The sequence below is a fragment of the Poecilia reticulata genome, chromosome 5, assembly GCF_904066995.2.
Source record: "Poecilia reticulata chromosome 5, P_reticulata-male-v2, whole genome shotgun sequence".
NCBI lineage: Eukaryota > Metazoa > Chordata > Actinopteri > Cyprinodontiformes > Poeciliidae > Poecilia > Poecilia reticulata.
This window is the reverse complement of record NC_088834.1, coordinates 15,740,475-15,765,310: the sequence shown is the minus strand read 5'-3', so window position 1 is coordinate 15,765,310 and position 24,836 is coordinate 15,740,475. Positions and strand designations below refer to the sequence as shown.

The 24,836-nt window shown below is 40.0% G+C and overlaps 1 protein-coding gene across 3 annotated transcripts in view; it reads right to left on the bottom strand.

The window, feature by feature from the left end:
• The window catches only part of bsnb (bassoon (presynaptic cytomatrix protein) b), a 105,652-nt gene that overhangs the window by 55,284 nt on the left and 25,532 nt on the right, over positions 1 to 24,836 (bottom strand). For all 3 annotated transcript variants that reach the window (XM_008409670.3, XM_008409669.3, XM_008409671.3), the window contains exon 3: positions 12,041 to 12,916. In XM_008409670.3, coding sequence (XP_008407892.2) covers positions 12,041 to 12,916 — 876 coding nt within the window. The remainder of the gene's footprint in view (positions 1 to 12,040; positions 12,917 to 24,836) is intronic.

Sequence of the window (24,836 nt, the reverse complement as noted above, 5' to 3'; positions counted from 1 at the left end):
TTTCTAACAAAACCATTTTCTTAGCTGTCAGCTCTCAAAGGGAACCTTTTCTTTTGCTTTAAATTCATTTTCGTGAAAGGAAAGAAAAAACATTCAGTAGTATTAAAATCAGTTGTGATTTTAACTAGATATTAGAAATTTGTATTGAATAAATACGTTTTTAAAAATAAATAATTTTGACTGGTAATGATTTATATTTGTTTCAGCGTCGAGAAGTCGACAAAATAAAATAAACTGTTTCTTGCCCACATCTGCTACTAAATGCAAAACTAACTCACCAACACACTTCCCACATCAACAGCTTGCCAGAAGAATAACATAAAAATGGATAAATGTCATCATTATATGATGCCACAATTTTAGTGCAACAATAAACCAAACAAATGTCTACGTTAGTGCTGTCATTAATTTAAGCACCTTTTCGTAACAAATTATTCATTCTGCACTTGGTGTCTAACTAAGAGTGCTGTGAAAAACTATTCACTCACTCACAGATATATTTGAGATATACATCAGACAGATATACTGTGGAAAAATACAGAAAGTAGTAAAATTGGGGGGAAAAGCTACCTAAACAGCTTGACCCTGTGTGAATTACTATAGCCTCTCCTCAATTGATTAATCATGAATTAATTGTGATAGCATAACTTTTTGGAGAGCGGAGGTAAGTTTCACCACACCCAGGCCTGATTCCTTTTAGACCTGCATAATCAATAAATTATTCAAACTAAATATTTCTAAAAGATCCCAAAAAGCAACACATCATGTCCGAATCTAAAGGAATTTAAGATCAGATGAGAAACAAAGTTAGTGACGTCTATAACTCTAGAAGGGTTTACAATGCCATTACAAAGCCATTGCTGACAAATAAAGAAAACGGAGAACAGTGAATTTAAGGATATTAAGGATAACAGTGAAATAAGGATTTTTAATGGTTGTTTGGATCTTTGTTTTTTTTTCCTTTAGAAATTGCATTTTTGTATTTGCTCAGGTTTTAAATTTTGTTTGATGTACTGAAATGTTGTATTGCAAAATAAAAAGCTGAAATTTGTTGACTGGCAATTACTTTGTATCAGCATATTTTTAGGCTGGACTACCAAAATCAATCCACTTTTAGATGCTAATTTAGTTTAGTGAGAAGCATAATTTATAACCATATTTTTTAGATCTTCACAGCTACTTTTTGTTGCCTTTTAGTGCACTGAATAAAAGGGAAGAGGCAGATGGTGTTAAAGTGCAGAAGGCAAACCTCTGCTTGTACAATGACTTGCACAGAAGTGAAATCAACATCGATCCAGCGCCCAGTGAAGCAGATGAGAAACAAGGTGCAAACATTGATGGCATGATTGATATTACAGGAGCTGAAGACAAAAATATTGACAACTCGCATCACCGGCATCAGTGTTGACGGTGGTATTCTGTCACTGATATTTTTCATCTCTTGCTGAAACAAGCATGAAGCGCTACCTTTTTTTTTTTTCCCCCTAACACCTTAACTGAAGCAACATTGAGTATCACCTTCAGAGACAAATGTGGCAAATTGGCTTTATACAAATAAACTGAAGTGAACTGAATTGAATGGAGCTGAACTGAATATTTTTTAGCAGTTAAAACAGATAAACACAGCTTGGGTGTGTTTATCTGAGAGAAACATCACTCTTTAAGTAGCTCTTAAACAAAAAGACTGCTACAGCTAGATAGAAAGGTGGCGAGCATTTTACTTGCACACATACATACACCTAGTAAGGCAGTGGTTCTTAACCTGGGTTCGATCGAACCGCAGGGGTTCTGTGAGTCAGTCTCAGGGGTTCGGCGGAGCCTCTGCCGCGGAAATAAAGACACACTTGTGTAAAGTCGTGATGACGCACCCCGCTTTGCCACCACTTGCTGCTAAGGATCACTTTACATTGCTTAGCCAATCAGAACTGCGGAGGAGCCCTGATTGAAGGAGTTGAGAATGGATTTGCATGGATTTGAGTTTGTGTCTTTCAGCAAAACTCACCGTTTTTATCAAATTCTATAATTACATTACTAAATCAGAATACCGTAAAGTATTTTGTGTGTCGGGGGGGAGGAGTAAGAAGGGTTCGGTGAATGCACATATGAAACTGGGGGGTTCGGTACCTCAAAAAAGGTTAAGAACCACTGCACTAAGGCATGCCACTCTGTGTTACTGATTCCTACACATGTCTACATCCCGGAATAGCACCTGACCCAAACTTTTGCCCGAGTTGTTCTTGAAATCTGCCTTTGAAATACAATCATGAAGCCTTTTTATCCCCAAGGCTCCTGAATGAAGCAAGCCAAGAACTTCTAGGTTCTGGACCTCAATAAAATTATGTAAGTGCATGCCTAGATTGCTCTTCTGCTTTTGTTTCTTATGTTTGGTAAAATAGTCACAGCATTAAATTGTCTGCAAAAATTAATAAAAATAAATATAATAATTGCCCTGCGACAGACTGGCGACCTGTCCAGGGTGTACCCCGCCTCTCGCCCGGAACGTTAGCTGGAGATGGGCACCAGCAACCCTCCCGACCCCACTGAGGGACAAGGGTGAAAGAAAATGGATGGATGGATGGATGGAAATATAATAATTCACAGACTGTTCCTAGCACTATGCAATGATTAATACATGAATAATCCTAATGAATTAATAATAATTAAAGATAATAGTGGATAAAAGGCTTCAGAACATTTATACCACAGCAGGTATGGAAAACCACAAAAGCAAAAATTAAATCATATATACATCTATTAATCTCTTCATGTTAAATAAATAAAAAATATTTAAGTATTTATGTCAGCTTGAGTCATGCAGAGCTGAGCTGATCATTTCCATAACAACGATCAGAAGCAAGACGTTGCGCCAGAAGTCCAGTGAGCTCACTGATGAGGTCATTGATGACATTATGTACATCACAGTAGATCAAAGAAGTTCTGATGCTTGATTGCTGGAATCTCTAAGCATCAGTCAGGATCCAGACATTTCTTGGAGTTTCAGATTTGTGTAGAGCAACAATGTTCAGTTTTGCGACGGCGCTTGTTCCCCTGATATTCCCTGTTGGTTGGGGCATCGGATATGCCGTGACGACTGGGATGAAGAAAGTGTGCGATCGTTTCTTTCCAGGGAAGGATTGCAAAGAAGAAAACGATCAAGATGAAGAGGACGATCTGTTTTGGAAAGGATTTCCATCCAGTGCCAAAAAACAAACCGACCCGGCTGGGGAGGTTTGTTCTGAAAAGGCGTTGGATGTTGGGACCTTGGACTCCATCTCGTCCTCTGAACGAGACAGTACAGAGGATGATGGTACTGTCTCTGGACAAACCGACCCGGCTGGGGAGGTTTGTTCGGAGACGATGGTACACCGTGAGGGTGAGAATACAGTCGCAGAAAAATCTAACCCGGCTGGGGAAGATTGGTCTGCGGCTGATCTCGCAGCCAAAGCTGTAGCTGAAGTGACAGCCAAAGCTTTGGTTTCGCTGATCCCATCGGTTTCCTTACAGAAGAGTCCTCTGGAGGGCACATTCACAGGTGCCTTTGAAATACAAAGTTCCCCGGACGAGGAACTTTGTATTTCAGAAGACAACAGAGTTGCTGATTTGTCCAGAAAACCACCTCTAAATGTAAATATCTCTGTTGCTGTCGAGGTTTCCTGTTCCCCTAATGTTTATTCAGTAGATAGCGTTGGCTCGGATCTGCCAGATGTAGGGAGGACATCTGCAGGACCAGGACAAGCGGAGGAGAACTTCTTCAAGTTCTCCAATGAGCTCCAGAACAGCTGGGTGAACGCTGCTTTCCAGAGCATCCTAAACCTGAGCGTCACCAAGCGGTGTCTCGCTAAGGAAAGGGCTTTTCTGGAGGCATCGTCCATCCCCTGCTGTGGGAGTCTCATCCTCTCAGCTGTCTGTCAGTCCGGCAAGCATTTTAGTCCAGTTTCTGATGGAGCTGAGGGAGAAGAAGCTGCCATCAGGCTGGGAAAGGACTACGACATCAAAAGTTTGCTGGAGTCTGTGCTGGTCTGGCTGGATTCGTTTGGCGGCGACACAGATAGAGAGTTGTACAACGACTCTTGCTCTAACTGTGGAGCCACTTCCCTCAGGCTCCTGAACAACGGCGCCCTGATTGCCCTTCCACCAGTATTATTTTCAACCAGTATATCTATACTGCTTGAATACTGGTTGGATTTGGCGTGCAAACCGTTGTTCAGGCTGCGGGTCACCCTGGCAGAAAAAACACTGCCTGACCGATAACAAGGTCCTGGTGTTTTTTCTGCATAGGTTGACCAGGAAGCAAAAAAAGCCACTCAGACCATCGATGTCCTGCAGAATGTGGGACGGAGACGTACCACCTGTCCTCTGTCATCTGTGGGGATCCAAAGCTGACAGACTTCTATTGTTATGTAATGAAAGGAGAACGAACAGTGAAGACAGACAACGAGCATGTCTTCACTGTAGACAGCGACTGCAGTGAAGACATGTCCAACAACGGTTTCATTTACATCTACGAGAAGAAATGATCAGACACCAGAGGACAAAAGATAAAAAGATTTGACAGGTCTCCTGTTTGCAGGTTTCTCTCCGGGCACTCCGGCTTCCTGCCACAGTCTGAAATCTCCACTGAAATGTTCCAGTAGGCAGAGGTGGACCCTGGAGGTGGGTCCGGCGGGCGGCACTGATGCAGGGGGCAAAGTTCCCCAGCAGGAGACTGAGCCCAAAAGGCCCAGTTTCCTGCTGGGGGGAGCACTGGGGTTAGCACTGGGGTTAGCACAGGGAAGCGGAGGCAGGACAGAGCACAGGGAGGCGGAGGAGCAGCGGGAGACGATGTCTCTCTCTCATCTTTGTACGTTCGTTCGTTCGTTCATTCGGACGGATGGAACTAGACACATATAGAGGACCAAAACCGACATAATAAGAATTTTAAAAAAAATCTATATATATATCCATGTTTTCACCTCTCGCCCATTTCCGTCTTGTTCCAGTAGCCCACTTTTCATCAGGGTGCTCTGGTTCCCCAGCACCTGACACAGACCTTGTTTGATCGGGCGACGTCTGAGCCGGCATGTCGTGCTTATTTGTGTCTCTCATGGTATGAGGTAGGCTATATAGCTCCAAGGGTCTTGCCTAAGGACCCACACCGACAGCTCAATGTCACTGTTGTAACTTTTTGCCCCAGCCCCCAGCCTGGCCTCGAACCCGGGTCTCCCGGGTGGAAGACTGGTGACTTACCCATTGAGCAACCCTAATCAGAGGGGTTATATGCAAAGACTGCGAGAGGAATGGTTAGCTCGACATCCCCAGTCAACACTAACTGCCAAACAACTAGTAGCTCAGTGTTTCAACATCCGCAAACGGCAACTGCTGTCACAACTTGAGATTGAGGAGGTACGACACAAATGTTACAACAAGGGGGAGGAGCCAGGATACCAGGCCAGAGGGGAGTTAACTACAACTACCCTCCCAGAGACTGGGTATGTAGCACCAGTAATGAACGTATCGTCAAAGCTGAATGAGGCAGCAAGTGACCTGAGAGAGAGAATCATGGCTGTAATGAACACCAGACTACCCCAACGCCAACTACAACGGCTGAGTGAAGTACCATCAGAAAGTCTAATTGAATATGTGAATGCAGCATTGAGAACGATCCCTACTACAACCATAACAGAAACCAATGAGCTAATATACAACTCGGCATCAGTGATCCTTGAGATGCTTGGCTATATGAGCAACCATGAGAAGACCCAATACCCACCATGGAAAAGACGGTTAGAGGCTAAGATCAAGATAACTAGGAGGGAAGTGAGCCAACTGTCAGAGCTCCAAAGGGGTGCAATGAAAAGATCAGTACCCAAGAAGTACAGCCAGATGCCCATACCTGAAGCACTCGAAACTGCCAAACAAAGGCTCCAAGCCTAAAGAGATACACAAGAGAGAATGAAGCCGGGAGAATCAACCGGCTCTTCGCCACCCAACCAGCTAAAGTGTACTCTCAATGGAAGGGTAATAACAACAGAGCTGACCCACCAAGGCTGGAGACTGAGCAATACTGGAAAGGCATATGGGAAAGGGAGGCGTCCCACAACAGCAATGCACAGTGGCTAACCTCTGTACGAGAGGACTACAGCAACCTCCCTGAACAAGCCCCGGTAACCATCACTGTGGCAGATGTCCAAGAAAGAGTCTCGGGTATGAAAAACTGGACAGCACCAGGACCTGACATGATCCATGCCTACTGGCTAAAGAAACTCACCGCCCTCCATAAGCGACTGGCAGCTCAAATGAACCAGCTGCTATAAATGGGACTCACCCTGAATGGTTAACTGAAGGGCGCACAATCCTGATACAGAAGGATCCCTCAAAGGGTTCAGTCCCATCCAACTATCGGCCAATAACCTGCCTCTCTACAACATGGAAGCTCATGTCAGGCATCATAGCGGCTAAGATAAGCAGGCACATGGATAAATATATGAGCACGGCACAGAAGGGACTCGGCATAAATAGCAGAGGAGCCAAACACCAACTCCTTGTAGACCACACAGTCGCCCGAGACTGCAAAACCCGACACACCAACCTGTGCACCGCTTGGATTGATTACAAGAAAGCCTATGACTCAGTGCCACACACATGGATCATTGAATGCTTAGAGATGTACAACATCAATAGGACTCTAAGAACCTTCATTGCAAACTCGATGGGGCTGTGGAAAACCACCCTTGAAGCCAACTGCAAACCACTTGCACAAGTGTCCATCAAATGTGGCATATACCAAGGAGATGCTCTGTCCCCACTGCTGTTCTGCATATGCCTGAACCCCCTCAGCCAAATCATCAACAAGACTGGCTATGGATACCGACTCAAGAATGGGGCCACATTCAGTCACCTCCTCTACATGGATGACATCAAGCAGTACGCTAACAGCGAACGAGACATCGACTCACTGATCCACACCACCAGGATCTACAGCACTGACATTGGGATGTCATTCAGACTAGACAAGTGTGGTCGGATGGTCACAAAGAGAGGGAAGGTCGTCCACACAGAAGGGGTCTCAGTCCCAGCAGGAACAATAGCAGACATTGAGGACAGTTACAAGTACCTGGGAATACCACAAGCAAATGGCAACCTCGATGAGGTCACAAGGAAAGGAGCCACAGCCAAATACCTCCAACGAATAAGGCAAGTCCTGAGAAGCCAGCTCAATGGCAAGAACAAGATCTGTGCAATAAACAGCTATGCCTCACCAGTAATCAGATACCCTGCCGGAATAATTAGCTGGCCAAAGGAAGAGATAAAGGCCATGGATGTTAAGACTCGGAAGCTACTAACCATGCGTGGAGGGTTCCACCCCAAATCCAGCACCCTGAGACTTTATACAAGCCGTAAGAAAGGAGGCAGAGGACTAGTGAGTGTGAGAGCCACTGTCCACAATGAAACATCCAAGATGCATAAATACATCAAGGACAAAGCCTCAAAGGATGATGTGCTCAGCGAATGTCTCAGGCAATGGGGAACAGAGGACGAGGTGCTGGAGGTACCGTCATGGGAGGACAAGCCCCTACATGGGATGTACCACCGACAAATAACTGAAGTGGCTGATATCAGGAAATCCTACCAATGGCTGGAAAAAGCTGGACTCAAGGACAACACAGAGGCACTCATCCTAGCTGCACAGGAACAGGCCCTAAACACCAGAGCAATAGAGGCTCAGATCTACCACACCAGACAAGACCCAAGGTGTAGGTTGTGCAAGGAGGCCCCTGAGACAGTCCAGCACATAACAGCAGGGTGCAAGATGCTGGCAGGGAAAGCATACATGGAACGACATAACCAAGTGGTGGGCATAGTGTACAGGAACATCTGTGCAGAATATGGACTGGAAGCCCCGAGATCGATGTGGGAAACACCCCCAAAGGTGGTGGAAAACGACCGAGCTAAGATCCTGTGGGACTTCCAGATCCAGACAGACAGGATGGTAATAGCGAACCAACCGGACATTGTGGTGGTGGATAAAGAACAGAGGAAAGCCGTTGTGGTGGATGTTCTATCTATCTATCTATCTATCTATCTATCTATCTATCTATCTATCTATCTATCTATCTATCTATCTATCTATCTATCTATCTATCTATCTATCTATCTATCTATCTATCTATCTATCTATCTATCTATCTATCTATCTATCTATCTATCTATCTATCTATCTATCTATCTATCTATCTATCTATCTATCTATCTATCTATCTATCTATCTATCTATCTATCTATCTATCTATCTATCTATCTATCTATCTATCTATCTATCTATCTATCGAGAGAGAGAAAGAGAGAGAGAGAGACAGAGAGAGAGAGAGAGAGAGAGAGAGAGAGAGAGAGAGAGATTTTGATGGATATATAAAAACTGCTTCTTTTTGTGCTTTGGAGTTTCTGTGCTGATTAATTCTTTTGCGAAGCAATAAAAGCTGTGGGGGTCTTGAATTGTTACAAAATAAAGCTGCATTTCTTCAGCCCACTGGCTGCAATGTTGACACCTTGAGATGCCATGAAACCTAAATTATGAACATCATGGCATGGAGTGCATCCCAGTTTTCCATGTCTGGCATATAACAATTCATTTTAGCTTTTAAACGGGTTCTATTGATTCTGTGTCCAGACAGAGGGATACTCAGTAGGCAGCATTATGACCTGTTCTGAAGATCCTGCAGCTTCCACTTCTCTTCCTAACGTGGCGCCTCCTCACCCTGACTTGGGATGTTTTTCCTCCAAAAGGTTCCAGAGGAATCACCTCAAACCAGATGTTGGACTGCATTTTATTTCATTGTCATTTGTGAATGTTAGAGCCTCATTTTCGACAGTGCAGCTATAAAGATTGAAAAAGGTGAGAAAGTCTCATCAACATCAATATTTCTACTAAATAAGAGGCAAAAACCAAAAAAATAGTTTGATAAAGGAAAAGCCTCTCAGACTCTGAGCTAAAAGCGAGATGCCCAAACTATTTTTTTTTATATTAGACAATTAATTTAATTTCACAGAATTATTGCAGTAGAAGCCATTTGTTTGTTAAATGCTGATGTTTGTTGTAAATGACATATGCTCGCAAAGAAGTTTGTCATTTATTGAATGTTCAGAAACTACAGCGGCTGTGATGCGCCAAGACAGAGGTAAAACAACTTAATAGGTGATCAACTCAAAACCACTCGCAAATTTTATTCTTTTATTCTCCGTCTTTCTTGGTCATTTAAGCACATCCGTTGCCATGGCAACATCCTGAGCTCCACAAGCCGACCAGAGATTACGTTAAAAACATAACATTCAGTCCGTTATCATATCAGGTTTTCAGGCTTAATATTTTGTGATTATTAATAAGCCTCTCATGAACGCAGCGGTGGTTGATTAGTTCATTTTAAACTTCTGCTCTGCTAGTTATTTTGGTAATGGAACCAAAACGCACAGAATTTCGCAACACCCTGTTGAAATTAAAATGATTATTATTGTTGTTGGGTCATTAATTTGAACACGTTTTGCTGATTTTTTTGTTGTTCTTTAATAAAGTTACGAACGTTTTAATAAGCCAATCGGAGGAGGACGTGCTGGTCTCAGTGTCCTGGCGGCGTTCAGTTTGTCACCTGCCGAGATCAACTCAAAACCTTCTGCGATCGACGTATTGCAGACCTGCTCTAGCAAATACCCGTGGTATTTTTGCTTGAGGTTGTCATATCAATAAACTTTCATACCAGCCTGAGTCTGAATTCGACAAATATTCTTTAAACCCAAAAGAAAAAGCAGAGAAAGTATCAGACGCAGCAGTAGATAGGGTGCATCTTTTTCTGCTATAGCTACGTCACCACACCCACATTAAAACTAATGAAACACTGCCAAGAAAACACAAAGGGAGAGAAACAGAAATAACAACATTTAGTGAACGAATGGATGAGGAGGAATACAGTATGTCAAACTGACAGTCAAAATATCACTAACCAGTGAAGGTAAAAAATAAATGTCTCAGAAATGTTCAAAATTTTATTTCACACTCTTGAGCAACCCACCTGAAGTTTGCAAGAGAAAATAACAACAAAAGAAAATGCACCTTGTATTGATGCAAGTAGCCGACCGTAGCTCAAGGAGCAGAAACGAAACACACCCAACAAATGCATCTGTCTTGAATACAGAACAGCAGTAGTGTAAAAGTTTTTGGAGACATTCTGCATCGCAGCAGCCAAGCATGAAAGGGAATGGCTGACAGACAAATTATCTCTCTGTTTCCATAGCGATCTATGAATGGCCTCTGCTAGTGCCTGTGACAACCAGATGCCTGGAAAGACAAGACATTCCCATAAAAAGCCAGCGCTCTGTAGCAACCCTGTTATTACTGCTATCATTCAATAGAACTTGATTTGCATAATTAAAATCTGTTATTGCCTGGCTCTGGAAGGTATTGCAGGACCTTGTTTGTACCAACTAGACCCCCCACCATGACACAGAATGAGAAGGTCCTTACAAGAGGAATATAGCTCCTGCGTGTCTAATAAATACATAGATAATCTATTTAATTGACCTTAATAAGGCTCTTTTTCCTGCAGACTGGTCATATATTTTGTGCTGCCCCAGGCCAAAATCACTGATGAGGTGAGTCAGAGCTTGGACTTCACTCTGTTACCTAGATAAAAGACTCTGACAGCGCACAACCCAGCAGGTGCTGACTAAGACACACTGAAAGAGGATGGAGAAGGTTTTTATTCTTTTTTTCATGAAAACCTGTTGTGATTCCACAGTAATCAGCATAACTGATATGGTGCTCACACCTCAAATTGCAGTTAATCTTCTGTGGAAACATTCATTGCAATATTTTTAAACGATCAGTTCTAATCAAATACAGTGCAATACACCAATACACACAAATATGAGGAAGACTGCTGACATGACAATTGTACAGTAGAGTCACTGACTCCCTCTGCAATGAAGGTAAGTCACAAAAGGGCATTGCTTAAGAAGTTAGCAGTTCATAGGGTGCTGTATCCAAGAATTTTAATGGACAGATGAGAGGAAGAAAAAAAAGTTTAGTAGAAAAAGGACAACAGGCAGCACAGATAATAATAGCCCTGTAAAGATTTCCTTAAAAATTAAGATTACAGAGGAAGAGTGGAGAGGCACAAAGTTTAAGTTTTTGGAGATCCTGCATCAACTTTCCCCCCTAAGCAATGATTTGGGAAGCAACTGCTGCGAATAGTTTGAGCGGGCCTGACCTAAAACCTGTGGAGCATTTATGAGGTAGGGAATCGTTTTTGTGAGGAGCTTGGCAGGCGTAGGAAGACCAGCAACCAATCAAAGCTCTTCAGAGCAGTGCTTAAAACGCATCACAAGCACCACTTGTTCAAACATCGTTACTACACCAAGTTAAATCGATGAAAGCAGTGCAACTGTTTGCAGGGATACTGGATAAATAATTCAGTTTTGTAGTTAAAGTGTCATCCTTCAAGAAAACTACTAAAGCAACCTTCTCCATACCTCAGCTGATCACTTAAGTGTTACACCACATTGATGTAATAATCCATTCAAAAGGAGTCCTGACCAAGTATTGAGTGGGCCAACTTTTCTGTCGTAAAATTCCCTTTTCATTGGTTTTAAACTGAACTTAAGGTTTTTAAGCTATAATCATCCCAAATTACAGCTTGGAAAACATCCCTTTGTGAGCAATAAAGTTGTGAACAATGTGAGTCTCACTTTCTGATTTGAATTACTAAACTAAATAAGGACCTCAGTACAAATTGCATTGTTGAGATTTGCCTGTGAATGCAAAGGTATGAAACGGGATAATGACAAAGAACCTTCTGACCCTTTAGCAGCATTTGGAGTAAACATGAACAGGGAGAGAATGCAAACACAAGACAGAAAAGTTTCGGCTGGGATTTACAACTTTTTGCTGTGAGCCAACAACAACTGGCTTCACCGACAAAAACAAAACAATAAATAATTTAACGAAGCCTAACTTTTGTCTGTAGAGTAGTTGAAAAACAAGAAGCAAAGAAAAATTGACTCGGAGCCTTACCTCAACTAGGTGTGGAGTGGGATTGAATCCACACATGTTGCACACCTGGGAGTGGCACTGTGTGCAGGTGTTGTAGTTGGGTTCCTCAGTGGCGTTGCCGATATTAAGGTTAGTCTTGCAGAGGGGACAGGAGGCTCTGGGTTTAGAAGACTCAGGGGGAGCAGGCCGTTGTTGCTGCTGTGGTGGGGGTTGTGGCCCTTGTTGTGCAGGCGGTCCCGGAGATTTCCCTGCTCCGGGTCCTGGACCAGGAGGCCCCCCAGGTTTGGGAGCCGGTTTTGGGGGCTGCTGTTGTTGCTGGGGTTGAGTGGTCTCAGATATGAGCGTGCTGGCCTGGTTTAGAAGGGAAGCGCCGAAACCAAACAGCTTTCCAAATGTCTGCTCTGGGGGAGGGGGCTGTCGTGATGGGGAGCTTCCAGCACTGCGAGTCTGATCCTGGCGGGGTTGCTGGGGATGGTGGGCAGGCGAGCCTCGAGAGAGATCTGGCTGGGATGGGGCCTTGGCCATTCCAGGGAGAGGGACCGCCCCTGGAGGCAGTTTGGGTTTTTGATGACCGGGACCACCTGCGGCAGGCTGTTTGGTAGGGCCAGGCGCTGGATGTGGCTGAGCCATAGGCTGTTTCTGAGGAGTGGGTTGAGGTTGAGGTTGAGGCTGAGGCTGAGGCTGAGGCTGAGGTTGAGGCTGAGGCTGAGGCTGAGGCTGAGGCTGAGGCTGAGGTTGAGGCTGAGGCGCGGGCTGATTGGTAGCTTCAGGTTTGGGCTCAGGTTGGGTTGGATGAGAAGGAGAGTGAATCTGCTGCTGACTCTTGGAACGTGGTGTGGTCATATCCATCCCCAGCGCTCTCTGCATCTGACAGTTCAAACATAGCCACTCTTGTACCTGAAAGAGGAATAAATTAAACATTAAGCCACAAAGCTCTCCAATAATGCACAGCTTCTGTTTGGGTCTGCAATTTCAATAACACATAAGACATAAACCATATTATCTGATATCTGCGAGCACAAAGTCAAATCCAGCTGAAAAACATAAACACCTTTTCACTTTGGAATTTCTCTTTTACGTATACTTGTATACATCTTTATGTATACAAGTATTGCTCTACTAGTCACATAATGTAGCATTTTGAGAAATAGGGCAATACATTTGAATGAACTTTATAGTGCAAAAAAGAAAAACGTTTGACTTGAGAACTCTGCGTTCAAGCATAAGTTCAGCACTCAAGTGAAGTGCAAGAAAATCAGCAACTATACAGTAGTATACCTTCTGCTCCTAACTTTGAACATCAGCAAAAAAGACCTCAAATAGCAGGTTTTCTGAAGTGTTAAATTAGTTAGAAGTATTAGGAAAGCTAAACTAGCGGAAATACTGCAGAAAACTAAAACTGCAGAAGATGATGAGAACAAAAGAACAAGACTTTCTTAAACAGATACAGTAAATTATCCTCAGTGCTGTTTGAATGCTCCCCATACTTTCCCTTGGGTATTAAGTAAACACCCCACTTTCTCGTTGCTGTCCAAAAATATCCAAGAAAGTTAAACTATAAAGTAAACTACAGTCAATGTGTGGTTTTTCTTTGCTGTAATGCAGTAAAGACGTTTACATAATTGTTTGTCTGACTGACTTCCTATTTACCATTCATCCAGTGCAGCAGAAACAACCCCTTCAGTCTAAATGAATAGGGGGAAATTTATATGTGGAAAATGATTGAAGTGATTCATAATTGGGAATGATGTGAAATGTCTCATTGAGGAAGGATTTAAGCGTCGATAAAGCTCAGCACCACCATTAATTGGTAAACACTGTTTACCCATTTACAAAAGCATGGCAAATAAATGTGACAGATGGTGACAACTTTGGACATCTTTAATAATCCAAAGCTGACCCTTGTTATATGATTCCCCCAAATGTATTATTTGCACCTCTTGCCTTTCTTCTTTTTTTCCCCATTTTTATTAAAATCCTCTTAACAATCTAATCTACTTTTTTGGAACCACAATCATTTCTTCTTTGTTTCAGACTCTTTTGCTTTTTCTGCTGCCTTTTTTTTTTTTTTTTTGCACCATTGAGGTGCATGCTGAAGAGAAGGCTACTGAGAGGTGTTAGTGATGGCACATGGCCATAAAAGGTAATTGGCATCCTGGTGCTTTGACAGCTGCCACACTATTGTAGCTGTTGTGGATTCATGGTCATTGCATAATGCCTTCATACATTATAAATGCAGTCAGAGAAAGGCTGTGAGAGAGCAGGGGATCCCTTAGAGATATTGGGCACAAAGAGTGATGCTATAAGCCTGTTGTTCACTTTTTCTTAAATAGTATTAGGTCAAAATGCCTCTTAAGCCGATTTTGGGTCATTTACAGATTAAAGTTTAATGTTTGTTCTAAAGAGGAAGCGATTAAAGACTTTTTATAAGTGTGAAATTTAGCACCAATCTTTACATAGCGATGATTAAATGTTAGTAACCTGCAAGTCCCAATTACAAAAGAAAAGAGTTAAAAACTGGGACATCATGGGCAGCAATGAATCAAGCAAAAGTAAAAACAGTAGAAGAAGTATAGAAATGTGATTCTGCATTTCAGGTATATAGTGGTTGGCAAAGCCAGCAAACTCAAGAGTAGACAAGAAATGAACTCAAAGCTAAACAGTTGGGTTTTTTAATGACAACTGCAGTCAGAATGTTCTGGATTTTAATTGTGATCTGGGATTTTTCTATTAGGAGTTTGAAAGTTTTTCCCATGTAAGAATGCCTTCTCTCCAAAGATGGAGTGACAACCAATAACCAGTCAGTGTTTTAGTCCCAGTGAGGAAGGGGGGATGGTCACATGACCCTCCTCTCATTCCCTACTTTTGTAGTTTTGATATCTTCGTACTAAAACCTCTGAGATGTTTCATACCCATACATCCAATGATTCAACCTTTTTATCTATAGAAAACTAAAGTGCAGAACCTTTAAAAATCCCACCTTTTTGTATGTGTATTGGAGTTGATGGTACACCTTCTCAGACTCTTGTTTGCCCCTACATTCAGGGCTACCTACTTGTCAATCAGTGTAAGTTCACAAACCCATTCTTCAAACATTCTTCGAATGGGAGGCACTAAGTCAGAAAGACTAAACACCTCACAAATATCTTGTCAGTCCTGGAATATGATCCTTCCAGGTAAAAAAATATTTGTAGCATCAATGAATAATATGACCAAAGAGCTGAATGAGGGATGAAGAGGACAGGAGCATGTCGCAGTAGTGTAGCCAACATAAAAGATTAGAAATAATGTAACGTAGCCACATTAGTTACAATATCTTACATTAAAATATGTTGTATTATTTATTTGTCATGTACATATTTATAGTATAAATGCTTGTTTCCACCTGAGACCTCAAAACTCTTTGAAAGGTACATGGTTAAAAAAAAGCTACATTTCCCATTTGTTTTCATTCTAACAGCTGATCCAATACATTTACAGACAAAAGTACTGAATGAGATTTTAACTCATGCATGAAAGAGTTAAAGTAATTTTCTAAATCTACCCGTGCCTACTGTAAGGATTATCAGACTACGGTAAATAATATCTATCAGCAGGCGGTCGCTCAGAGTTATTTTGTGTTGATCGGGGGTCATCATCTGTCACACTGTACAAGTCAGTCGGCCTAAACTTGAATCAGAATTAATAGAAATATTAAGCCATATAATGACTTCCGAAGAAAACACATGCACAATTAAGTTAAATAATAAGCGAGATTTTGCTTCTGTTATAATTAACTTCTTAATCAATCAAAAATACTTAAATAAAAGATAAATTCAAATGCAATGGAGGAAGGAAGGGATGAAATAGGGTGACACAGTAGTGAGGAGATGATCCACCTCTCATGCACAGTATTGTTACACGCCTTTTATAGAACAGACTTAAAAATAAACATTTTATTTTCAAAAAATGAAATACATGGGGTTTTTTTGTTTTGTAATCAACATAGATAGGACTTAAACAATGCAATTTAATATGTGCCCTATTACATTAAATTCCAATGTATGATAATGACTTCATACCACATATATCAACATTTGCCAATTACTAGACCTCTTATCCTAGCCTCTAAGCTTATTTGGCTTTCTGTGTAAATATCTGCTGAAGAAAGCTGATAATTGTACAATAAACTTAATATTGTACATTATCATAATACAATTACAGATCAAAACAATTATTATAACCTTGCGGGCATATTATCACTTCACAGCTTAGCTACAACAGCATGAGTCACTGGACTTTTGAATTCTTGAATTGCTGCACAGAGCAGGGAACAAACTGTCCGCCGTGCTGGGATCTTGTAGCGACACGAGAGGCTCAGAAACTCCAACCTGAGCCGATAACATCTAATTTACACTGTAGCATAATAATCAGATTGCACACCTATTTCTTTTCACTTTGTTACTCTTTCCTAACTGCTCAATGTTTGAATCAATGTGAGAAAAAACAGACAGAGACAATGAGTCACTGGTATCAAAGTAGGATGGCTCAGCCTTTAGGGCATCAAATTCATCATTTAAGTGACGTAGAAAGCTCATTGTTGTATGTTTTAAACAAAATGGGTGACATGACCCAATTTCTAGTTTTCAAAATGGAAAACAGCGCTATTAAAGCTATAATTATATGATTAGTCAATTATTACAAACAAAAAAATGTCTGAAATTAATTAATTGTTGCTTTGATTTAGATGCAGAGAAACATACAAACATGAATCACATGAAGCTGAAGTTACATTTCTTGCTTGTGGACACAGTGATGGTCAGTAAAGTCCATTCTGATATTAGTTCTTCTTCTCCTGTTTATAGAGTAACGATGCGAATCTAGCAAGCCAACAGTAGCTGGTTAATTAGCTCAAACATGGGATCTTATAGCTAGCCTGCTGTCTGCTGCTTACCACAACTTATGCTCCAGCATATTAGTATGCAATCACATTCAAACAGTAATTGGTGTAGTTTATTTTATGTCCACACAATGATGCAACAAATAAATTATCTTCAATTCAGGACAAACCAGTGTGTTCAGCATAGGGAAACCCAGTCTTTGGGTTTTGGCCTTCTTTGCAATGTTCCGATATTCAATACTGAAGCTGATAAAATTCTAATCACAGGAACTGTGTGTCAACAACCACAGTCAATCAGAAAGTAAACAAGTAAAACGTTATGTATTTTCAAGACAAATTTCACGAAATGTTTTAACAAAATAAAAACCCAAAAGCAGATTTAAAAACACAAGTTTTTAGCTGACTTTTAAAGGAAGCCACTGAGTTCACTTTTCTCGTTGACAGAGGAAGAGAGGGCCTGAGAAGAAAATAATTTTTCCTTCAGTTTTCCGTTTTTTATTGGGGATTATAAGCAGCCTTTGATCCCAGGACCTAAAGGACCTGATGGAGATGTAAGGATCCAGTAGTCCACTGATGTGAACTGGTGACTGCCCATGCAGAGCTCTCCAAGTCAAAACCAGAATCTGGAATAGCACTCAAAGACTTAGCAAGGGCCAGTGTAGCTGCATTAGAGGAGTAAGGGGGAGTGCAGGCGCATACTGATCAGATTTCTCATATTTTAAGAGATGTACAGCAATGGGTAGAGAGAACTGTGAATATTGCCAATACTGCTCTGACACACATCATCGACTTGTGTTGTCAGAGTCCAAGTATAACTCTTTAAGAAAATGATATTTATTGATTGCAGCGACTGCTTTAGCTGGGACAATGTGACCTGATGCACAGCAAGAATCCTCCGAGAATGTAAAGAGCTCAACATCTTGACTTAGCTTCCAAAATTTAAATACAATTAGGGGATTGTGGAAAATTCTGGAAAATGGCATCTGATCAATGCACATCCCTTCTCAACAAAACTTAGAACTTGAAGGATGAATGATGACTTGGTGCAGACATTGTGGAAAAAGCTGAATTGAGTCCTCGTCTTTAGAGGTCAGCACAGTTTTAGGAGCCAAAGGAGGAACTGCGCAGTAGTGTGTCGTTGCTACAATGTCACAGCTTTTTAGTGCATGTGGGCATCAAATACACCCACATATACCATGTACATGTACAAATGTGAGGCCAATTTGTTCCAATTGCTGTTCTTTAAACCCTCACACCCACATGCTGTCACTGTCTGATGTCCACACACCCTCTGTCCAGAGACTACAGCTGAAAACTATAAAGGGCAGGGAAAATTAGAGGAAACAAGCCAGAACAACAAACTCACATTTCTAGTGAGCCTTATTAGTTACTTTTGTGCCACAGTAATTCAGTTATTGTTTTGTATTTGTTGTACTTTGCAAAACAAGTTATACTTGTTGAAGTTTCTCACATCACAATGACAATTATTACTGTATTTCATAGAGATTTGTGTGATGTAAGCACACAGAGCAGTGTATTATTGTGAAATACCTGGTAGTCAACATTTTAATTCATATGAAACATATGAATAGTGTAGTAAGCATTCGCAGTTCACTCCAACGTGAAACACCTATAAACAAAATATAATTTCTACCAAAGTCACTTAGAAGTAATGCAATTACTAAGTAGAGTTCAAATATGAGGAATTTAATCTCAATATAAATACAGAGGTTCTCTAAAGATTTTAGAGGTTTGTTAGAGAACATTAAGGAACAAAGAGTATCAAGCACAAAGTTGCAGAGACATTTAAATTGGGTTAAAAACAACATATTACGCTCAGAGTATTCAACACCATCTTTCCGTACAAAACCAAAGCTACAAAAACATGGCTGCCCACCTGAACTGAAAGGTTGGGAAAGGAGAACATTAATCATAGGAGAAGCAACTGCTAACTCTAGTAGAAGAGGCAAAGCATTGAAATCCAAAATAATAGATATATTAAAAACTATTAACATGAGATGCAAATACTTTTGCAAGGCGCTGTAAATCTAGTCAAACAAGAGTTTTCAAACTACAGTGACAGCATTGAAGGCTTCAGCACCTGCTCCACCTGCTATATGGTAAATATTATTGAGCTCTCAGTCAATCATTAGGTCAGTCCGTCATTCAGTAACTTAGACAGAGCATGTCACAGGCTCAACAGGATCTTAGCCTGGCCTCCTGCCAGCCTGCACAATAAAGAGTGATGACACCCACATGGTTGTCACTGTAAGTCAGACAACCAGAGATGGCAAACGTCAAAGTAATGTGGATGGTGAACAAATCAGGGCGACTCCTAACTAACGCCACACTTCATCCAATCGCTGATTCAATTAAAATGTAATTTATAATGTCTTCTTTCCTTTATATCGTTTTCCAATCCTCTTTCTTTCCAAATTACAGTTTGGATAATCATATAAAGCTCAACAGGAAAAACCCAAGCCGGAAAAACAAAGAGAGCAGCTGCAGGGAGGGCAAGCAGCTATTTATCAATTTCTTCATGTCTCTGTTTGCCTCCGCCTCATATCTCCATCTCATTCCTCTCTCCATCCCCTTGTTATGAGGCAGTCATGTGGATCTTTATGAAATCTGATCTGTATCAGCAGAAAACAAGCACACTGCACACTCCATCTCCTGTTCTGCTCCTCTATCAGCTCACTGAAACACCAATCATGCGGTCCTTTTGATGCCTTTATTTCTTCTTATCGGATGTTTTGTTCTATCTAGCCCCCCTTCCTCTAGCTTCAATTTTTAAGCTTATAATCATATTCAGTTTTTTTTTTTACCAGCTCTCATTCAAACACAGACTCCATTCAAACTCTAGCTTAGTAGACAAGAGTGTTCTCTGGAGAGTACACTGTTGATGCATGTCAAAGGTTATGAGTCAGGACATGGAGGTCGTCTTCAGCCAGAAAGATGGTTGAGTCCTTCATGAGGAATTCGCTGCTAGAACAGGGGACCAACTAACAGTTGGTTATTAAATAATAAAAACAAAAAGAATTACTGGCAATATGTGCAGGTATTTACAATATTTATTAAGTCTGACCTTGAATATTATTTTTCTTTGAAATATTTTAATTATTTAGTCTGTTACATTTCTAAATAGTGAAGTAATGTATTTATTCTAGCAAACACACACACACACATATATATATATATATATATATATATATATATATATATATATATATATATATATATATATATATATATATATATATATATATATATATATATAATCTACAGTCTGAGTTCTTCTTAAGTATTGACCAACATAAGGAGTTCAATTGTAATAAATTGCAGGTTTATTGCCACATAGTAGCACCTATTTGAATCTATGGAGGGCAATTTTAGTAAAATACAGTAAGAAGTAAACAAAAGTAGAGTTTAAGTTTTTTTTTTCCCTAAATATCTTAACACAATATGATTTACTACATGAATGAGAACTAAAATGCATCAAATCCTAAATCAAATTTTTCAAGTTTACCACAGTTTTAAAGAAAATATTTAAAAGCTACTGCACTTCTACATGCATTTTAAATGGCATGGCAAGGATACTGTGGGTTTTCTCTGGTCATGGGCAGACAGACATGGTCATGTCAAGTCAAGTCTCAGCTCAGTCCCTCAACTCAGTACTGACCCTGTGTGTACTTTTTCAAGGTTTTTTATGTGTAGTTTTGTAAATAGAAGATCTAATTTGGGAATCTGATTTTCTGTCTGACTGTGACTTTTTTCTCGATCCTCTTGGGCATCGCAATAAGGTCGCAGGAGGGTTAAAAACATACAAATTTAACAAGCTTATCCTTTTCAATAAATTTAATCCAATGTGTGAAAAATACTGTTAAACGCTCTGAGTTACTGTAAAAGGAGGGATACAACTGAAATGCACATTCACTGCACTAAAATATAAACAGTTAAGTTAAAAAGACAGTAAAAATTGGTTAACTCCAATTAATTTTACATTTCTGAATGAATGAATCACTTAAGTGTTTTTATTTTTGAAAGAACATCATCGCATTAGAAAATACCACGTCGGAGGTAAATTAAGATATTATTTTGTTCTGAATCGATGAGAGTAATCCATGTGATCATCATTATGATGATACAGCAAATGTTGACAGGTTTAATGTTGAGTCAATAATAGCATGATCTGTAATGGTTCTGGTTATTAAACCAAATGCAGGAGGAAAAGTAATATCAGTCAGAGATGTGGTCTGTGCCTCACTCACTGTAAACACACGTCCAATAGCATTATTAAACACAGACGAACCTGGAAGCTGCCATTAAGTCTTTTTACTGCCACATGCTGTCAGAGAACATTACAGATATAAAGTGACCGGACAGCCTGTCATTTCTACACAATGGTAACTCAGAGGTACAACATTAGTCATTTACTCAAATGATCTACACGGACCAAGTCACATTTACCCCTGATTAGATGGGATAAAGATTGTTCATGAGTTAAAACCTAAAGTCTCAGTCGAGTCGTGAGTGTTTAGAGGCAGAGCTGACATATAGATGAAGGCAACCGATACTCGAGTCAGCCGTCTGGGATTCGACTCTCAAATCTCAAACCTTTCGTGCATGTCGTCCCTCCTTCTTTCACTACCTGTGAAATGAAGATCAGTAGAGCTCAAAAAGCTTTGACAAAAGAGTGTTTACAGCGCAAATCTGATGTCTGAACACCTTAAGCCCGTCCTAAGTTTCAGACTGTGATCGCTATCTCAGTGTGAAAGACAAATAGAAACTTCTCCTCCCCATTTGGTTCCAGTGAACTGTCAGCTGTATGTGAAGAACAGGAAGTTACCTCATTATATTAAATCATTTATATCTCACCACATGCAATACTGATGTTTTGCTCAAATTTGTGGCTCCTTCAGTACCTCATTTGAGCCTATGGCTATTTTAGATTCACAGCCATACAACGTTCTCTAAGATGAAGTTACTTCCCCACCTGCTATCATTCATGTATTTGCTGACTGATGATAAATGCAATGCAGTACATTCCCTAAAAAACATTCCAGTCATCAAACTGCGTGTGATCACGATGAAGGAAGAAGCTCTGCCTAGATATCAAGGTGGGGTATCTCCCTGAAGTACATATGGCAGCTCAGCTGACTGCAGTTTCATAATCAGGATGATTGAGATGCAGTGGTTTAATAATTCTTTTCAAATCGGGCCAAAGACATTGAAATTCCTTTCACTGCTTCTCTCTCGGTCTATTTCTCTCACTCCCTCCTTTTCTTTCTCTCTGAGTTTGTCTGTCTCTGCTCAATTCCAACCCGGCCAGCACTACAAACAACTACTCAATAAATGCTGTGGCTTTACTCCTGAATGTGGCCGAAGCAGCTAATGGAGTCCATTTAAACAAACAGAGATGAGTGAGAATGTTTTAGTGGATGTGTGGAAACGGCTGATGAATTTCTTTTCATTCTGCTTATTGAGAGCCTCTCACCAGGTGAGCTGGTGCAGTGTTAGCCGCAGCAGGGAGCCAAATTGTTAATAGGATGCGGGAAAGTAGTGCGTACTGACTAACATTTAATCCTGAAACACGCTGCAGAATCTTTCAGTTAAAACATGTGCATTCAATGATTTTTGCTATGATCTCTTATGCTTGTGCAGCTTTTATAATTCTGGTGTTATTGAGTTCATGGCAAAAAAATCTGGGCGTTATTTAATGTAACAATGATTATTTACATCAAAGCTGGAAAGCTGTAATAGATTGAATAAATACTTTATTCCATCTTAATTTTAGGTACGTTATTGTGGAATTGCAAACAGGATCACCTGTGAAATAAATTTAGTTGTGATGAAATTATACTCCTCAAAAAGTAACAAAAGTATTAACCAAACATTTTAAAAGCAGGTATGTATCGTAGGAAGGGCTGGAATTGAAATGATCACATTACAGTAAATAAGTAATCAAATTATATGCCGTTTTCAGCAGTAATAAAAAAAGTTTGTCAAGCAAAATCGATCTAATAAGCATTTATTTTCAAGAATTATTTTCCTCCATGTGCTGACGGGATCTGCTGTTTTCTGTTGTTCCTTATTGTAGAGAGAAGCTAAAGTGATAATAACAAGCTGGGACTTTAAATGCAGTGAGCTATGGAGTAATAATTAAATCAGTGTCCCAGATTTAGTCTCTGGCAGCTCTTATTGCAAAAATATTTTGGTGTATGCAAATATCAGCTTGTGTGTGCCTCGGCTGGATTCCTGACCCAGTTCCCACCATTTGTCAACCTAAAGTTCCAGTTAATAACTGCACCCAGAAGCGTTGTGCTGAAAAGCATCATGAAATGATTAGATAGGAATATTTCAGATAGAAAGGAAAATACAGCCTGACACTATTGTGTGAGACTGCAATACAAGCAAATGTTTACAAGTTTTCCCAACAGAAAGCACATCGTTAACATGCACTGGGGGAAATGATGGAGTTTTACAAATAAATGCCTTTTAAGACACTTTAGTTCAGCCTCCATCCACACTCTCTGTGAAACATGATTTTTCTGGATGTGTAGGTTTTCTTATATATAGCAGAAACAGATTTAAACAGGCATTAGAAAAATATCAGTTCAGTTTTCCTGATTGGGTCCTACAGCAGCGCTCAAAAGTGTAGGAGTCTATCAACATGCCACATCTTGACTTATCAATATTTGCCCACTCCAGCTACTGAAAGCTCTCCAAAACTATGATTGCAGGGAGATGTCTTATCTACAGCCCTCTTCAAATAAACCCACTGATTTTCCATCGCATTTAGATAGGGCTGAAAAGATTAACTAGTTTAATCATGAGTAAGTGATTGTTGAAATATTTATCAAATAATTTAGTAATCAATTAATTGTTAACTCTGTAATATAATTTCAAGAAAGTGAAATTTGCTGAAAGAACAACATGCTGCAGTAATTAAGCCAAAACTGTACAAAATATATACATATTTTTTACATTTAAGATAAAAAAATCTTTGACTGTAAATATGTTCTACCAATAACTCCTGAAGTGACATAGCTTTAGCTTCACCCAGTTCAAATTCTGTAAAATCTCTCCAATTAAGCACCTTTTGCAATTAATCAGTTCATCAAAAAATAATCAACAGATTAGCCCTCGACTGATGTTAAGTAAAGCAGAAAATGCTGAGCTTTTCACATGTTGATGTTAGACACATTTTCTTAACTGCAGATGTGTCCTTTGCCACCAAAGGAGAGGTGTGTTATTGCACTTTTGGCAACAAAATAATTATATTCTCTTTTTTTTTAAAAAGCAATCAAATTATTTGTTTATTTGCTTACACTTGAAACATCGTATAAAAAGGCTCAAATGGTTAAATAAAAAAATGTGTTAATACTTTTTATCTGATTAGTCAATATGTCATCAGAATAATTGATAAACTAATTTATTACTGAAATAATTGTGAGTTGTTAGATTTAGTTCAGAAATCTTAGTTTACCTGTTCAAAACTTTATTTTTTATCTGGTGAACAGATATAATCTTTAGATTTGGAAGAATTACTGGACTCGCTGTGCAGGAGGAAAATAAAATTTACCTTTATCATCCTGGACAGGTTCAGGTTTCGGATAAAAACTGACTGACCATCGTTTCAGTCACCTCTAAAAACAATACTACTTCCGTTTTTTTTTTGTTTTTTTTTTTTCAAAACAATGACAGAAATATTGTTGTGTTTCTGTCAAACATACATTTTGGAATTGTAATGCGATATTGTCACTTTTTAGATCATAACACAAAATAACATCCTACAAAGTTTGGGTGGATTTTAGCAAGAAAGGAGTTTTATTTTTTTTTATCTTTCATGTAGTCTCGATCCTTCATGCAGACATATGGAGAAGACAACCAGTGCTTGGCAGAAATCCTTTTTTTTTCCTGGCAGAAAATCTTGCAGCT